At 32.9% G+C, this 15,756-nt stretch overlaps 1 protein-coding gene across 4 annotated transcripts in view; it reads right to left on the minus strand.

Annotated features, from left to right (window-relative positions):
• LOC129940483 (protein mesh) overlaps positions 1–15,756 on the minus strand; it is a 117,815-nt gene that overhangs the window by 53,106 nt on the left and 48,953 nt on the right. For all 4 annotated transcript variants that reach the window (XM_056048837.1, XM_056048836.1, XM_056048834.1 and 1 more), the window contains exons 4-5: positions 11,485–11,662; positions 4,504–4,641 (exon numbers count right to left, since the gene is read on the minus strand). In XM_056048837.1, the coding sequence (XP_055904812.1) occupies positions 4,504–4,641; positions 11,485–11,662 (316 nt within the window). The remainder of the gene's footprint in view (positions 1–4,503; positions 4,642–11,484; positions 11,663–15,756) is intronic.

Raw genomic sequence — 15,756 nt, forward strand, 5'->3', positions numbered from 1 at the left:
CATAGCAACGTTCCTCCTCGGCAACGCACCCTATCTGAACGATACAACTTATAACCCGGTAATGAGCATAACTGGATATTGGCTTTGAACTTTAATCTTTTAAAAATTATTGTTGTCAACACTCAGTAAAATTTTGAGGAAAATGGAATTTGCAGTTTTGTTTACAGTAAAAAAAAACCTTACAAAAAAACAATACTAAGACTTGGTAAAAATGTTCTTACGACTCAAAAAGCTTTTAAAAATTAAAAATATTATCTACCAACTCTTTTTATTTTACAGAAAATATTGTTTCCGATATTAAGTATTTTTTTAATAAATATCATACAGTCCGTTTTTTCATAAAAAAAATAAAATCTACAAAAAATACGCAATTTTTTTAAAAATTGATGTTCGGTTCTTGATATCTCCCAAATTTATTTCATTCATCCAATTGTAAAAATTATTATTATTTAAGAAATTCTACTAAAATTAGTTAACATTTGTTTTCGACTAAAAATCTATTTAAAAAACTAGATTTTTAAACCAAACTAAATGAAAAATATTGTTAGTAATTTTAAATTTTTTAAAAATAATTCAACTAACAACTTTTGACACCCAACACAAAAAACTACAAAGCAAGGCAAATAGACTGACGGGATGGGAATTTATCAGTGTGGGTTTTATCCTAGTCTCTTTTTCATTTCATATTTCACCTTTACTTTAATTCTTAACGATTATTTTACATATTTTTGATAGGTAGGTACATATTTTACTTTCCCCCTAAATGTAAACATTTTTAATCACAAGGAACCGTACCTGATAAAAGAGTAAAGTGTAAAGTCTTGCTTTATGTTGGTCGTAAATTAATTTCATAACAATGAATACATATTCTCTTCTTTTTTTTTAAACTCCCCTTTCTTGTTCCTTACTTTGTGATGCATCTCTTTTTCCTTATTATGAATAATTATTATTATCTCATTTCATTTCTTACAGGTTTAAATTTAAATGAACAATACGGCCTCGAACCTTGCTTCGGTGTTGTAAAAATAAATAATGAAATGTTCTTTCACTATTTTCTTGACGTGAAGAAATATTTAAATTTAAATAATATAAATTTAATTTTATATTTATAAGATATCCATACCATGACCGAATATTAATATCTTCAAAAATGAGACAGGTAAGGGACAAATTTTGCCCTTATTTCCAAGAAATGTTCCTTAAAAAATAAACTTATCTACTTAAATTGAATAAAAGGGTCATTCATTTCATATTTTAAAATCCTTTGCCCGTGTCATCTAAAGTTTTTCTTACAGTCACTTAATCTTACAAGGGACTTAAAAATCATTCAGGAGTAATTCTTGTCATGGAAAGCACTTTCATATTCGGTACAATAACTTTAGGCCCGAACCTCCATCCCTGAAATTACTCTCACACGTGAATAGTTGAGAGTTATAAGTCACTAGATCCTGGTTTTGTACGAGTTGTTGCAATACATAATTTATTTATTTAATTTGCTTAGTAACTCAGGTATTAAATACCTGTCCAACTCATCTGTCATCATATTATTTCAAATTTAAGAGTAATGATTCAAACGAGAAAAAGTCTTCGATTTACGTAATCAATCCGTAAAATTTTGTATACAAATCTGAAAAGAGCGGCGCTCATGACCCGAATTTACTGATTTTCCGAAGTTTGCAGCTATTAAAAGTGCCATGTTCATGTACTTCCTTTCTGGAAAACGATGAGAGATCATGAAGCAAACCAAACGGAATGACCAATTATGGCTTTACTGCCTGAGAAATGACATGGTTGGATAATTTCAGGGTTTAGCAACGTTAATTTGCCTTCAAGAGCATGATTTAACATTATTTGATTTTTTCTACGAAAAAGATTTTAGAATCGTTCAAAATTAACTTTACTTAAATCACGACCGTGTTACTGCAAACAACCTGGTTAGAAGGGGTTAACAATTATACCTCAAAAGATATCATTTTCAAACTTTATAATGAAACAAAATGTTCATCAGAAATATAAAGCTATAAAGTTTTTTTCTTCTGTAACGAAATGTTAAACTTCTTTTCTATCACCCTGAACATGGGACAATAAACATAGGTAGAGGCCGAAAGAAATGATACTATTCAAGTGTTAACCATTCACCTTCTCTTAATTCACAGAAGCTTTGGAAGGATTTTGCATATATGAAGGTTAAGTTTCAATGCTAAGTCGTCTTCTGCCTTTTCATATTGTGAATACCAATCCTGTGTACATTAGAGAAATGCATTTCCGAGCTTTTTGAGTACAGGACTACAGGACCGAAAACAAATTTCTTCCCATATAGGGACGTCTTGATTCCACCATTCACTTCTTCTAAATGCATGAAAAACAGGCTTGGACAAGTTCGCTGATAGGGACAGGAAGCATTCTCTCCCAACTGATTATTCTGTAGCCTGTTTTGAAAGTGCCACCGACATAGCTTGTTCTGTGAGGCAAAGTGACACAATTCTATTTGTTGCCTGGAGCCTGGATCACGAAGGCAATCTAAGCCCTGTTTGTTAACGTCTACGGTAGACCACGGACAAGCGTAGCCGTAGCGTCGCGGCTAGTGTTCCACTGACCATTCTTTAACCTTTGTTAGTGATGGGTCTTAATATACCCGTACCGCACGCTGCCGTAAGCATTCTATTATTAGGTTACATGACCTACCTTTTTTTGTTTATTAAGTTTTTTTTTGTTTATGAAGTATATTAGTTTTAAGAATGTAACGTTTACAATTCAAAAATAGAGCTGCTTGCATATAGGAGTCTGAAAACTCTAAATCCAAGCTTTTTGATTTCTATCGGAAGAACCCTGAAAACCGAGGAGACAACCTCACCTCAGCCTTGTACAAAAAAACAATCACAAATTTATCGTAAATTTGAGGCCGAGAAAATATAAAGTTCAAATTATATCAAATCGTCAGCAGCTTTTACCTTTTTGTTCACTAAATTGTATACAATATTTCAATAAAATCATAGAAATCAAAATAAATACATAAAATTTACCCAAATGTTTTTATTTTTAAAAACTATGCCTGTTATTCCTTAATACAAAAGTCATACCGTCTATGCAGTTAACAAGGGCGTGTACGCAATTTTCAAGTTTATTTATTAATTTATTTTAAATTTATTCGAATATAAAATTGAACTTTCTCCACTTCTTTGTTTATTTTGTTTTTTCCACACAATATGAGCATGAAAAAGCAAAACAACGCTCCTAGCTTTGTAAAGCTGTAAGCTTTGAAAATCCCTAGGAAAAAACTGTAAGAATTTAAAATAAAAATATACGACCTAACATAAACAAACGAAATACTTTAGCATTTTAAAGCGATTTAGAGTGGTCTATCGAACGATGTTTTTTAAAAATGTTACTAATATTTCAGTCTCGTGCTGTTTTATTCTCTAAAAACAAAACTAAAACCCTAAGTAAGTATGATTTAACGATGTTTCCGGTCTTTTCTTTAAATTTGTCACCTAGCAATACCTTTCTGAAATCTGTAACGTTTGCCAAAAATACTATGACGCATCGCACCTGCGACGAAATTCAAATACATAAAATACAAAAATGTAAATCTTTCCAGTCTCCATAACTCTACGACGACAACGACGAACGCGGACTTACATACCTCTAAAACCCACCTAAAAACCCAGCGTGTTTTTATTTGTCCGTAAAACGGTTGTAAATTATAATTTATGATTCAACATTGATGACGGTGGCCGTGGTAGATGACGGTGGTGGTTGCATTAAGCGCTTGATTGCATCATCACCCATCGTCCTTTGTTTACACAAGCATCTTTTTTTCGTCCCCCATGGTAATATTTTGTCGGCTCCTTCGAGCTTCGACAAATCCTCGATGAAAGATTGAGAGTAAAAACTGCCAATGAGATATCCAGAACGAACGAACGAATAAACAAGCAAAAAAAAAGGACAACCATACCATGACATACCATACAATATAATATAGAACAACAATAAAGAATGTCCTTTTTTAGGTTGCGGTGGTAATGGTCCTTCTGATGGTGATGGTATGATGGTGGGTGTCCTGATGTGCGATCATTAATTTTCCGAGAAAAAATTCAAAAGGAAAGTTTTTTTTCCAACAATGAACAACCATCACACGAACCGTATATATTTGTATATTATATACATATCGTTTCTATCCCTCCAAGGATTTGTATCATGATGAATCCATCTTCGTCCTCGCTGTGTGAAGCTGTGTTTTTATATCTGCTTGCCAAAAAGGGAAAGAGCTTCAATTGTTCCCCTCGCCACAGCTTGTAACAGTGGAGACAAAAAGACGGACGGTAATTGGAACTCATTTAGTGCAGAGGATACATTTTAAAAGGAAATAGCCCTTTGGCCTTGATTCTCATCATCCTCATCCTTATAGCTTATACCTTCCCCAAACAATCACCCTCCTCGATAACATATTCTCACATGTCAGGAGCAGTAATCGGATAGATTTTATCGATAAATTGTACTTACAAATGCTGGTACACCACCCTCACCGTGAGTGGTATCTCCACCCGCTTCTGTGTGTGCTGACCAATTAATCGTTCCGTAATTGAAAATGGCATAGGTGAAGACTTCATCGGTTGCCAGGACCATCTGGAAGGTATTTGTCTGTAAAGGAACAACAAAAACAAAACAAAATTAAAAACAATGTTGATTTTTTTTCAAGAAGGTATACGATAGGAAGCATCAGGGAGCTTTGTATCGTAAGTATAAAAACATCAGGAGCGTTTTAGACGTTATTAGTCCCTCTTTTCCTTTTCACTTTAAGTGGACTTAAGTAGGTATTCTATGAGGAATTTCAATTTTTTTCCTCTTATAACAGATTTGTGTTCTTTGAGTTTATTCCCTTTGTTATGGCACATTCTATAGAAAGATTAAGCTCTCAGGATCAGGAAGCGTGAGATTTTCCCTTAAAGTTGATGTGCATTTTTCAAAAACACAACAAAACTTCAATATTATAAAAGTTGATAGGGAATGGTTGTAACTCTATATACCATAGCAGCAGCAGTTAGAAGGTAAAGTATATACTTATGTGCAGATCTTGACTTTCACAAGAAAGAAAGAAAAACCTTTCTGTGTCGGTTGGATACAAAGTAATTTTATACCTCTTTACTCTTTTGCTGAGTTAGGTGGTAAAGATATCTTCTTCCGAAAAGAAGAATTTATATATAATATATCCTTTTGTTGCATTTTAGAGAAACGTAATTCATGAGAAAAGGATCTAAAGAGAATCGTTTTGTTTAAAAATCCAAAAAAGTATCTCATTAAGCAAACTATAAGCTTTTTCTTTTGTAGATATCAATCTTAAAGGTGGTAAAGATGTACACAAGTTTATTTTAAACATTTGCCACAAAAAAATACAATAATTTGTACCGCCGTTATCATCTTCATGCTGAGCTAACTTAGAGAGGTGTCTCTTAATTTAAAAAGACTTCTTTTGATTGTTCTTTATGCAAATTGTTATTAACTTCCCATAGGAAGTTATTGTAATGGGTCCGATTTGTCAAATTGAAAATTTTGACATTTCTCGACGTTTCAAGGTCCCTAGAGTCGAAATAAAAGATTTTTAGAAAGATGTCTGTGCGTGCGTGTGTACGTACGTTTGTACGTCCGTACGTCCGTACGTCCGTACGTCCGTACGTCCGTACGTCCGTACGTTCGCGACGTTTTTTTCGTCGTCCATAGCTCAAGAACCACAAGAGATATCGACTTCAAATAAATTTTGTTATACAGATAATAATGCAGAAAGATGCAGAAAGGGCTCTCAAGAAAATTGCGTGGGTGGTTTTTTTACCATAGCAGTTTGAAAAAAATTGGAAAATTTTGGTTAACCCTAAATATCTTACGAACCAAAAACGCTAGAGACTTGAATTAAATTGTATATAATATATTGTAACGTGATACAAAACAGGTATATTTTTTGAAAAAAATCAATATAACGGTTTTTTTTATAAATCAAAAAAACTAAAAAAAAAAATTTGTAACCTCCAAAATTTTACTACTGAAATATGATTTCATCTCTAAAACAATTTTGTGCAACGACGAATAATGTTTTTGACATCTGATAAAATTTTGAGAAAAATCTAATTGACAGTTTTTTTTACAAAAAATAAAAACCTAAAAAAAAATGTATAAAAGTTGGTAAAAATTGATTTTCGACTCAAATATCTTTTCAAAACTTTGAGATATTGGCTTTAATTTACTTTTATCTTTGAAAAAATCTTGTTGTCAACATTCAGTAAAAGTTTGAAAAAAATCGAATTGACAGTTTTTGTACAAAAAATTAAAAACCGAAAAAAAAAATTAACAAAAGTTCGTAAAAAATGATTTTCGACTCAAATATCTTTTAAAAACTTTGAGATAATAGGTTTTAACTAATTTTTTCTTATAAGAAATATTGTTTTCAACATTAGGACAAATTTTGAGAAAAATCTAATTGACAGTTTTTTTACAAAAAATAAAAACCTAGAAAAAAATGTATAGAAGTTGGTAAAAATTGATTTTCAACTCAAATATCTTTTCAAAACTTTGAGATATTGGCTTTAATTTACTTTTATCTTTCAAAACATCTTGTTGTCAACATTCAGTTAAAGTTTGAAAAAAATCGATTTGACAGTTTTTATACAAAAAATTAAAAACCGAAAAAAAAATTAACAAAAGTTCGTAAAAATTGATTTTCGACTCAAATATCTCTTCAAAAATTTTAAATATTGGCTTCTAACTAATTTCATCTTATAAGAAATATTGTTTTCAACATTTGGTAAAATTTTTAAAAAATTTGAATAGACAGTTTTTTACAAAAAATAAAACTCAAAAAAATAACAATACCTACTAAAACTTGGTAAAAATTTACTTTCGGCGCAAATAGCTTATCAAAAATTAAAAATATTGGTTTCAAACTTATTTTATTTCAGAGAAAATATTGTTTTCAATATTCAGTTATTTTTATATAAAAATCCAACAGTCCGTTTTTTTCATAAAAAATAAAATCTACAAAAAATAGTGCGCAAATTTGGTAAAAATACATATAGACAAACTTTTAATCAATACAAATCGACAGACGGGATGGGAAGTTATCAGTGTGGGTCGCATCCCAGCCTCTTTTTTAATTAGAAAACAAACCCAACAGAATGTTTGTGTCGAATGGAACAAAAACCAAATAAAAGTTCACGTGAAAGACCAAATTTGTGCGGAAAATTCTATTGAATAGCGACATTTTAATGGAAAAGAGCTTCCCAAAACAATGACATGCTTTTAAATGACAATTTGATTGACATTTTCTCATATTTTTTGTTGTATTCTTAACCTTCCGAAGGCAAGGCTTTTTTGCCTTAGTGAATTACATCTGCTGGAGACGCTTGTTGGTTGAGGCCCAGGTCCGCCCCGGACTGTAGCGCCACCTTAAGTAAGTAAGTAAGAATTACATCTGCTGATGTTGTTCATCGTCCCATCAACTTTTATAAAAAAACAGTAATGAAACTGAAAATCAATTATTATAATTTATTAAAGATCGAGTATTTACAATAAAAGAAACTGAGAAAGGTATTCTTTTGAGGTTTTATAAAACGTAGTGGGTTGATGGGTAACCCCACTTGGCATCGGAAGGTTAATGCTAAAGTGACAATACTACTTTTTATTAAATTTTAAACAAAATTATAAAATTAAGCTACAATATGGCTTCATGCAATATCTATAAAATATCAACTTCTCCTTAATTCAATGCTTTGATGCTCTGTCTGATTCTATCAAAAGAATTTTGTCTTCCTATCCTGATACTGTAATTGTTATTAAGGGCGATTTTAATATACAAAACTATTCTTGGCTTCTACATTCAAGTCATATTACACCCGAAGGAGTATGTGTTCAGATCGTTGCTGAGTTTGGGAATAGAAGATTCAACCATGCCAGTAAGGAGGTCAACGCACATATTTGCCGGACCAACATTTATGAATACCCAAAAATTACTGCCATTTATTAAAGGCAGTAGAAATGTTTAGTCATTCGTAAGAAACCTGAGGAATTCATCCTGTTCTTCAGTTTCTACGCTCGTTGTCAATGACACTCCATTCTTTAGCTTTAAGGAAGCCAATCTCTATGCTGGGCCGTACGCCAATTTCATTCTGCCAGATTAAGTATTAAGACTCCTCCTGTACTTAAAACCGTAAATGGTTTCATCGGACGAATCTTTTTTCGCACCCATGCAGTAGCCAGAGCGCTGAAACATCTCTACACACAAAAAACTGCTGGCCTAAAAATGTGTTCTTCAATCAATGCTGAAAAAACTACTGCGCAAAATTTTTCATCTACCCTACTCTTCAGTATACTCGGAAAACAGCAGCTATACACAAAAAAGGCGAACCCTTATTCTACTTGATTTATCGACTGATCGCAGTTATTCCCTTCAAAGATCATCGAATCGCTGATCAATTTTCAGCTTAAGAAATATCTTTAAGAACGGAAGCTTCTTAATGACCAGCAGTACGGTTTTCGTAGCATTAGATCCACTAATGATCTCATGGTGTATCTAACCAAACCGTAAAAAAATACTTACATCGTTTTAGAGAAAGTAATATTATTGCACTTGATATTTCAAAAAGCATTTGATAGCGTTTGTCATCAAGCTCTCTTATCGAAAACATTTGTACATTTGGTATTGCTTGATCTCCTCTTTGTTTTGCTTCAAATTACCTTTTGAATCGTACAATTGAAGTATTATTGGACTGGTTCAAACCTGATATTCACAAAATAACCGATGGTGTACCCAGGGCTTTAAAAATGATAGGCGATCGTTCTCTTACTGAGATATTTGCTACTCTTGTACACCGCAGCGAATCCTTCTCCTTTTTAATTTATCAACTGATCGCAGTTATTTCCTTCGAAGGTCATCGAAAAGCTGATCAATTTTCAACATAAGAAATATCTTGAAGAACAAAAGGTCTATCCTTGTTTCATAGTGAAATAGCCAGTTGTTTATCTCCCCTCACACAATTCAACGGTAATACCCGTACTGTTAGCAATGTTCATCAATAAACCCTTCAGCCCAACTTCAGACGTTCTTGAGTATAGCGATTCTTTTCATAGCCACACTACACGAAAGTGAAACGCCCTAACAGTTTCAATATTCCCTACTCATCACAATATGCTGATTCGGATTTTCCCTTCCTAATTGTTCACATTGTGTTTAATCATTATAAGGGTATTTATAACAACTTGAGTGCGATACTTCTTCTAAGGCTTGAGTATAATTCTAATCTCTTGGAACTTACTTAAGTTTCTTTGATTGTTTTGAACGTAAATTGATTGATGATAATATCCGCGTTGAATCATTTATGTCCCATGAACACCGTCAGTAAGTTTCTTGTCTAACCCCTTTTTTACCGTTGTTATAGAAGATAGTTGCTTTCCTCCCCACTACAAGTCAACAGTAATACTCGCACCTCCTGGAATGCTCATCAGGCTACAACTTTGTTCCTTCTGTCTAGTAAACAGATTTGTTCTTCAGCCGTACAACGCGAATGTGGAATGCTTTTGCAGCACTCTATCGTGCCCATTTATTGCAATTGTCAGCAATTCAAAACCAATGTGCACTAAAACCTCTTTTTAAGCCCTCTCGCCCTTTCCTAATACTCGCACTGGGGGTCTCTCTTTTTATTAAAAAAGAATCTTAAGTGCACTGCAACAATTCCACATCCATTCTTTTAATCACAAAATATCACATGAAGTAATTCATTATGATTTGGTGATGGTCCAGAAAATTGTTTTGGAGCACCAAATCCCATTAATGGGATTAAAATAAAATGTTCTAAGCATTAATATAATTAATATTCTGAAACTTTACTGCACTTATCATGATAATTGTCTCTCACTCTTTGTTCTATATGGATTTCAATAAGCTATGTTTATTTAAAAGGTGCTTTACTTATACTTTACTGAGCAATTTCAATTGACATAATTCTGTCATACATAAGGATGGGATACCCACTGTATATTATAATTTTGAATTTAATGTTTTTAACATGAAAGGAAGCAGAGAACAAAAATTAACAAAACCTTTTTCATTAAATTTAGAATGTGTCCTTCTTTTGGAAGGATAATAGATAGCCTTAAGAAGAATGTGTTTAAAGTTCCATCAATGAACAAATAGTAACTCTGAATTATCTTTTTTGATTTACACAAATTTGTGATCAGTCCCCTGCTCCTCAGAGTATAAGGGAGCTGATATGTTATGGTGGATGGTACTAAAATAATAATAGGGTTTAAAAAATATTAGAGACACATTACAATGTAAGCCAGTGGTGCTTTTTTATTTTCAGGCGCAATTCTCAAGAAAAGTGCCAAGCAAGCACAAGAAGGCACACAGTGTGTTTGAAATCTATATTTTAAGTACAAATGTCAAAAAATCTTAACACCAAAAAAACTTTTTCCTAGCATCAATTTCTAACCAATATAATATAAAAACGTGTAAACGTAAAAATACGTGAAGTTTGTTCTCAGTTCCATAAAAAATGGTGTACAAAAAAAAAATCTTACAACGAAACTCTTTCATTTAATTTTTCACCGTAACCCAAGACATTAAATATGAGACTTAAATCCTCAACGCTTTCATTTGAATATTTACATTTTCGGAGAAATTTTCGTAATCAATTTATTCAATTTAAGCAAAAAGAAAGGTCAAGGTTCTTTAACGCCTTTCATTGTGTTAAGCGAAACGTTGTTTTCATCCTTATTTTTAAAACAGATAGTCTAATGATGACACCAATATACAACCTATACCATAGTGTCACTCTCTGTGAATGCATTGATTTTTTGACAATACTGTGATGGTTTTCGTTCGTGATATTTCGAAAAAAAAACAGTTATAATCAAAAGGCAAAGTACCTTTCATTAGACTAAGTACCATTAATGTGACAGACTTTGGAAGTCGAAATGTCTACATTTACACAAAGTCAAGTGGTTCCATTCATTAACTGCAATAAGGTGAAGCATTTTAAACTATCTTCTCTAAATTCCATATGGTTTATAATTTTCGTCCTCACTTTCTGAAGGAGATTGGAAATTCTTCTATAGTTCAAAAAGTATTTAAATAAATGGAAATGCTACAAACACAAAATCTAATAGAACATTTGCAGTTTATCATTTGTATATATCATTTGTAGAAAGTTGATAAACTTTGAAGTTGAAAATCTTGAATTGAGACGCACAAAAACTCAAAAAACTTTTTCTTTAAGGTTTCACTTAAATATCGTTTTTTTCAAACACTTTTCTATTGCACTTCAACTCTCTTTTTACGTTTCTTCAAAGAAGAGAGTCCTTACCTAAGCCCTTAACATTTTAAACCTAAAATATCCTATAATTTTTTAACCGTTCTTTGCTGCTAAACAATTTAAAAAGTGTACGTACAAATTTATTGTATTCAAAAAGTCGTATCTTGAAAGTTACACTTCAACTCACCGTAAACAAAGAATTGTCAATTCCACCAGCAAAGGACATATTTTTCCAAGTAACAATGATTGCATGTTTTGGTATAAATGTTTCTGCCCCAACAACACCTTCACGAATATCCCACATTACACGTTCCCTTACTTCGGCACCAAATCTATCAGTTCGAGTCATTAAATCACGTTCCAGTCTGTAAAAAAAGATGGTAGTAAAATTTACAAAATAGGAAGTTAATTGTTTTAAAACAAAAAGAAGAAAATATGTAAATAATTTATTTATTCTTCTTTATATTCAAAATATTCAAAAACGTGTCTCTATCCTTAATTCTTGAAATTGTTTTGCCACTTAAAAGTGTGGTTTGCTGATGCATAACTCAGGTTGATATTTTTAATCGTATTTATATTTACCCAAAATGTCACCGAGCTCTTAAAGTTAATAAGCTTTTTAAACATAAAAGATAAAACGTGCTCCCGTCTAATGAAAGCTTTTATACTTTATATGAGTTCATAAATTGTTTAATTGTATTTAACATTTGCTTTATTTTTTTTAAGGAAGAAGATACTTTACCCTTACACTTCACTTTTAATGTTTCTCTTTTAATGTTAATTTTCAAGAAGTTTGTTATATATTAACTTTTGTTTCTTGACATTTCATGTGGTAAAATATCTTCTTGCAATATGTCACAAATTCTTTATTGGATAACAAAACTTAAATAGTGCTATATTGATGCCAATATACGTAAACTGATTTGCATTTAAATAATCTTTCAAATGAAAATTAAAGGAACTTCTTGAAACTACACAGGAACACTATACTCAGGTGAATTTTTAATGTCCTGTCTTTCCAATTTACGAATGAATAAACGTAATTACAAATGATATGGTTTCAAAGACAAAGAACTTTACATTAGCAACACAGTCTTGTTGTTAAATTTGTCTGACCTACACCCTGGGACTTTAATTTGAAAATGTTATTCTGGGATAAGGTACACTTTTGGTAAAACGGCTGTTTCCAAAGGAAAGGAATTTCTGGAAAAAGACAACATTTTGTGTGAGCTCTTGAATCATTGGTCCCTAGTGCATTCATTTTATTTTTCGTGTCTCAATATTATGTTATTGATGTTGCTGACATTTATGGTTTCAGAAAAACGTGCCACACAGTGTCGATAGAATTATTAGTTTCGTTTGGTGGAACAAAAATATTTCACACACAATTAATTGCACGCAATGGACCTGACTGGCTTATTTGTGGAATTTTTTGCTGTGAGATAATTTTTCATCGTGATACTTCACATGTCTGCAGGAAAAAATTAAATACTGGAAAGATTATATTCGGCACCTTTTTCTGCTGAAATATAGCTCGTGAGAAGTGCCATAAATTTATTTGTCAATGTTAGAACCAAATAAATGGAGGAAACACAAAATTGGCCCATATGATGCTTTTTGGTTCAAAATTACCTTAAGAGTTCTTTTGTATATGAAAGTCCTCCCAATTAGATTAATTATTTTAAATAGCACGATTTTTCGGTAGCTGTCATCTTCTGACATTTGATAACTAAAACTGCGTCATTATAGGAACAGGAACAATGCACGCCATTGAAGTTGTTGAAAATCAAGTCAAAACTATTGAACATTTTTCAATCATTTTCCGCTAAACTCAATCGTTATAAGGTCACTTGTGAAGCATCTTCTCGGCTGCCAATAGCTTAAAATAGGTGGAAACATACAAGTTGTTGTACAAAGTTACTTTTCGAAGAACTGGGAGCACGGGAATAATGTTCAAGAAACCTCTTAGTAACGCCATGAGATCGTATTTTTACATACAGACTCAAGAGAAATAGTGCGAAATTGTCGGTGTACAATGGTTTTGAACTCCTAAATAGTTTAATGAGTTGATAGAAAATTCCACATTCGCGTAATACGGCTAAAGAACGAATCTTTGTACTTGCCAGTACGACCGAAGATGAGTTCGAAGGTATACTGATGGGCAGTTATTACGGTTGAACCGTTTTATCGAAGGAATACAATTGGCTATTTCTCGAGAGTATACATCTTTAAATTAATATTAAAAAAGGGTAAGACAAGATGTTTTACACAGGTGGTTAAGCGATGTAAATGATCCAATGATGATATTATCACGAATCATTTTAAAATCTTTTCGGTGAATACTATCCAAGAGGCTTGAGAAGCTTGCAAGCGCATCTGTCAAGAGATGAGAGTTATATGAAAGCTTTGAACGTTTATACATAAGTCTTGTAGATAACAGTCACATCGGATGGGGAGAAACATTTTTTGCGACGATGCGTATGTGATTGTTTGACAAGAGGTGGTTCGTGACACAATCGGTTTTGTTTCCATTGAACAATGCTGTTTAAGGTCAAAATTTAATGATTTTATCATATTTTTTTCGTTGCAGTTCCATATTTGAAGAAGAGAGGTAGACGAATATGAAAAGCTACGAACAGGAGATAATTAATAAAAATGATAAATAATGTTGGAAATATAACAGAGCCCTACGGCACACCACCATTTATTTAATATTGAACGGAATGAAAAATAATTACTAATCCATTAAAGGAGGGATTCCTCAAAACCAAAATCAGGCATTTTCGATAAAAAGACCTGATGTGAAAACCTATTCAAAATGGAATAATCTTACTGTATCCAAAAGAATTATAAAGAGTTGACTCATTGTTCGGTGAGGTGAACCATGAGCTTACCAGTGGATCTTTTGATGCGAAAGTCGTACTGGCGGTTATTAAAAAGTTTTTTTATTTCTTGAGGTAATAATTAATCAGCGTTTTCATGACCTTGGAAAGAAGGGACGTGAGTACAATCGGTCGATTATGAGGTGGTGAGAAGGATTCACCTTTTTTGGTTAAGGCCTTGAAAAAAATGCTGTTTTCCAAATACTTAGCACGAGACCTGAAGAGGGTGACAGATGAAAAAGATTACGCAAAGCTTTAATTTAAGAGAAGAGATCAAACCAACAACATTGTATCTTCCTTAACTATTCTTTATTACTCATCATCATTAGAGCCCAGAAGCCAAGGTTTGACTTGCTTTAACAAAAAAGTTTAAAGAAACCTCTATTTTAAAGTCATTGTATTGTACAACTTGCAAGCGAGCAAAATGTAAAAGTTTCAAAAGTGAATAGTTTTGTTGGTATTTCTTCGAAAACTCTAAAATTTAAAAAAAAATCACAATATTGACAAGTCATGAAGCAGTAAAAAAAACTCATATGTCAGATGTGACTAAAATCGGCGAATGGGTCCCAAACAAGTTTGCCGTTAATCTTAATTTTCATAAGCGAATTTTATTTAGCCATGACGTTCAATGAATGCGTCAAAAAAGAAAACATATATTTCTGGAGCGATAATAATTTTCAATTATATGTTGAGACACAGTTGTTATATCCACAAAACTGACTTAAGTGTGTTTTATCGGTTGGTTCAATAATTGATCTGTACTTCTTTAAATAAATGACAACCATTAAGCCATGACTAACTTTTTCGTAGATCAATTAAACAATAATGACGGGTAAGAGATGTGGTTTCAACAAGACCACGCAACATGTCACATTGCTCGCGTCACCGCATCCGAAACGATTGATCACTTGGTGGACAACATTCACCGCGTAATTGCTGATATAAGCCCACAAATATTGGAAAAAGCCATACAAAAGTCTTCTAAGACGCCAGTTGTAGCTATCATTTGTTTTTATCATTGAAAACAAACATTGGAATTTTTTTTGACAAGTCGTTTATACTTTCATCAAATTAAGGTGGCGCTACAGTCCTGTGTAAACTAGGGCCTCACCCAACAAACTTCTCCATCTAGCTCAGTCCCTAGCTAGATGTCTCCAGTTTCGCGCTCCAAGTTGGGTGAGGTCACCTTCCACTTGTGCGCGCCACCTGATCCGCGGTCTTCCTCTACTGCGCTGTCCTGTGGGTGCGGATTCGAAGACTTTCCGGGCCGGAGCATTGGTTTCCATGCGCTCTTACGTGACCCAGCCATCTTAGTCGTTGGACTTTTACTCTTCTTGCTAAGTCTACGTCGCTGTACAGCCCGTACAGTTCGTCGTTCCATCTTCTCCTCCACTCCCCTTCGATGCATACGGGACCGTAGATCACACAAAGAACTTTTCTCTCGAAGCGACCCAAGGTGCTTTCATCCGCTTTTGTCCATGCTTCTGCACCGTATAGCAGGACGGGGATGATAAGGGTCTTATATATATGGTCCCTCGAGAGAGGACTTTACCACTCAATTGCTTTCTTAGTCCAAA

The sequence above is a fragment of the Eupeodes corollae genome, chromosome 1 (genome assembly GCF_945859685.1).
Source record: "Eupeodes corollae chromosome 1, idEupCoro1.1, whole genome shotgun sequence".
NCBI classification, from domain to species: Eukaryota; Metazoa; Arthropoda; class Insecta; order Diptera; family Syrphidae; genus Eupeodes; species Eupeodes corollae.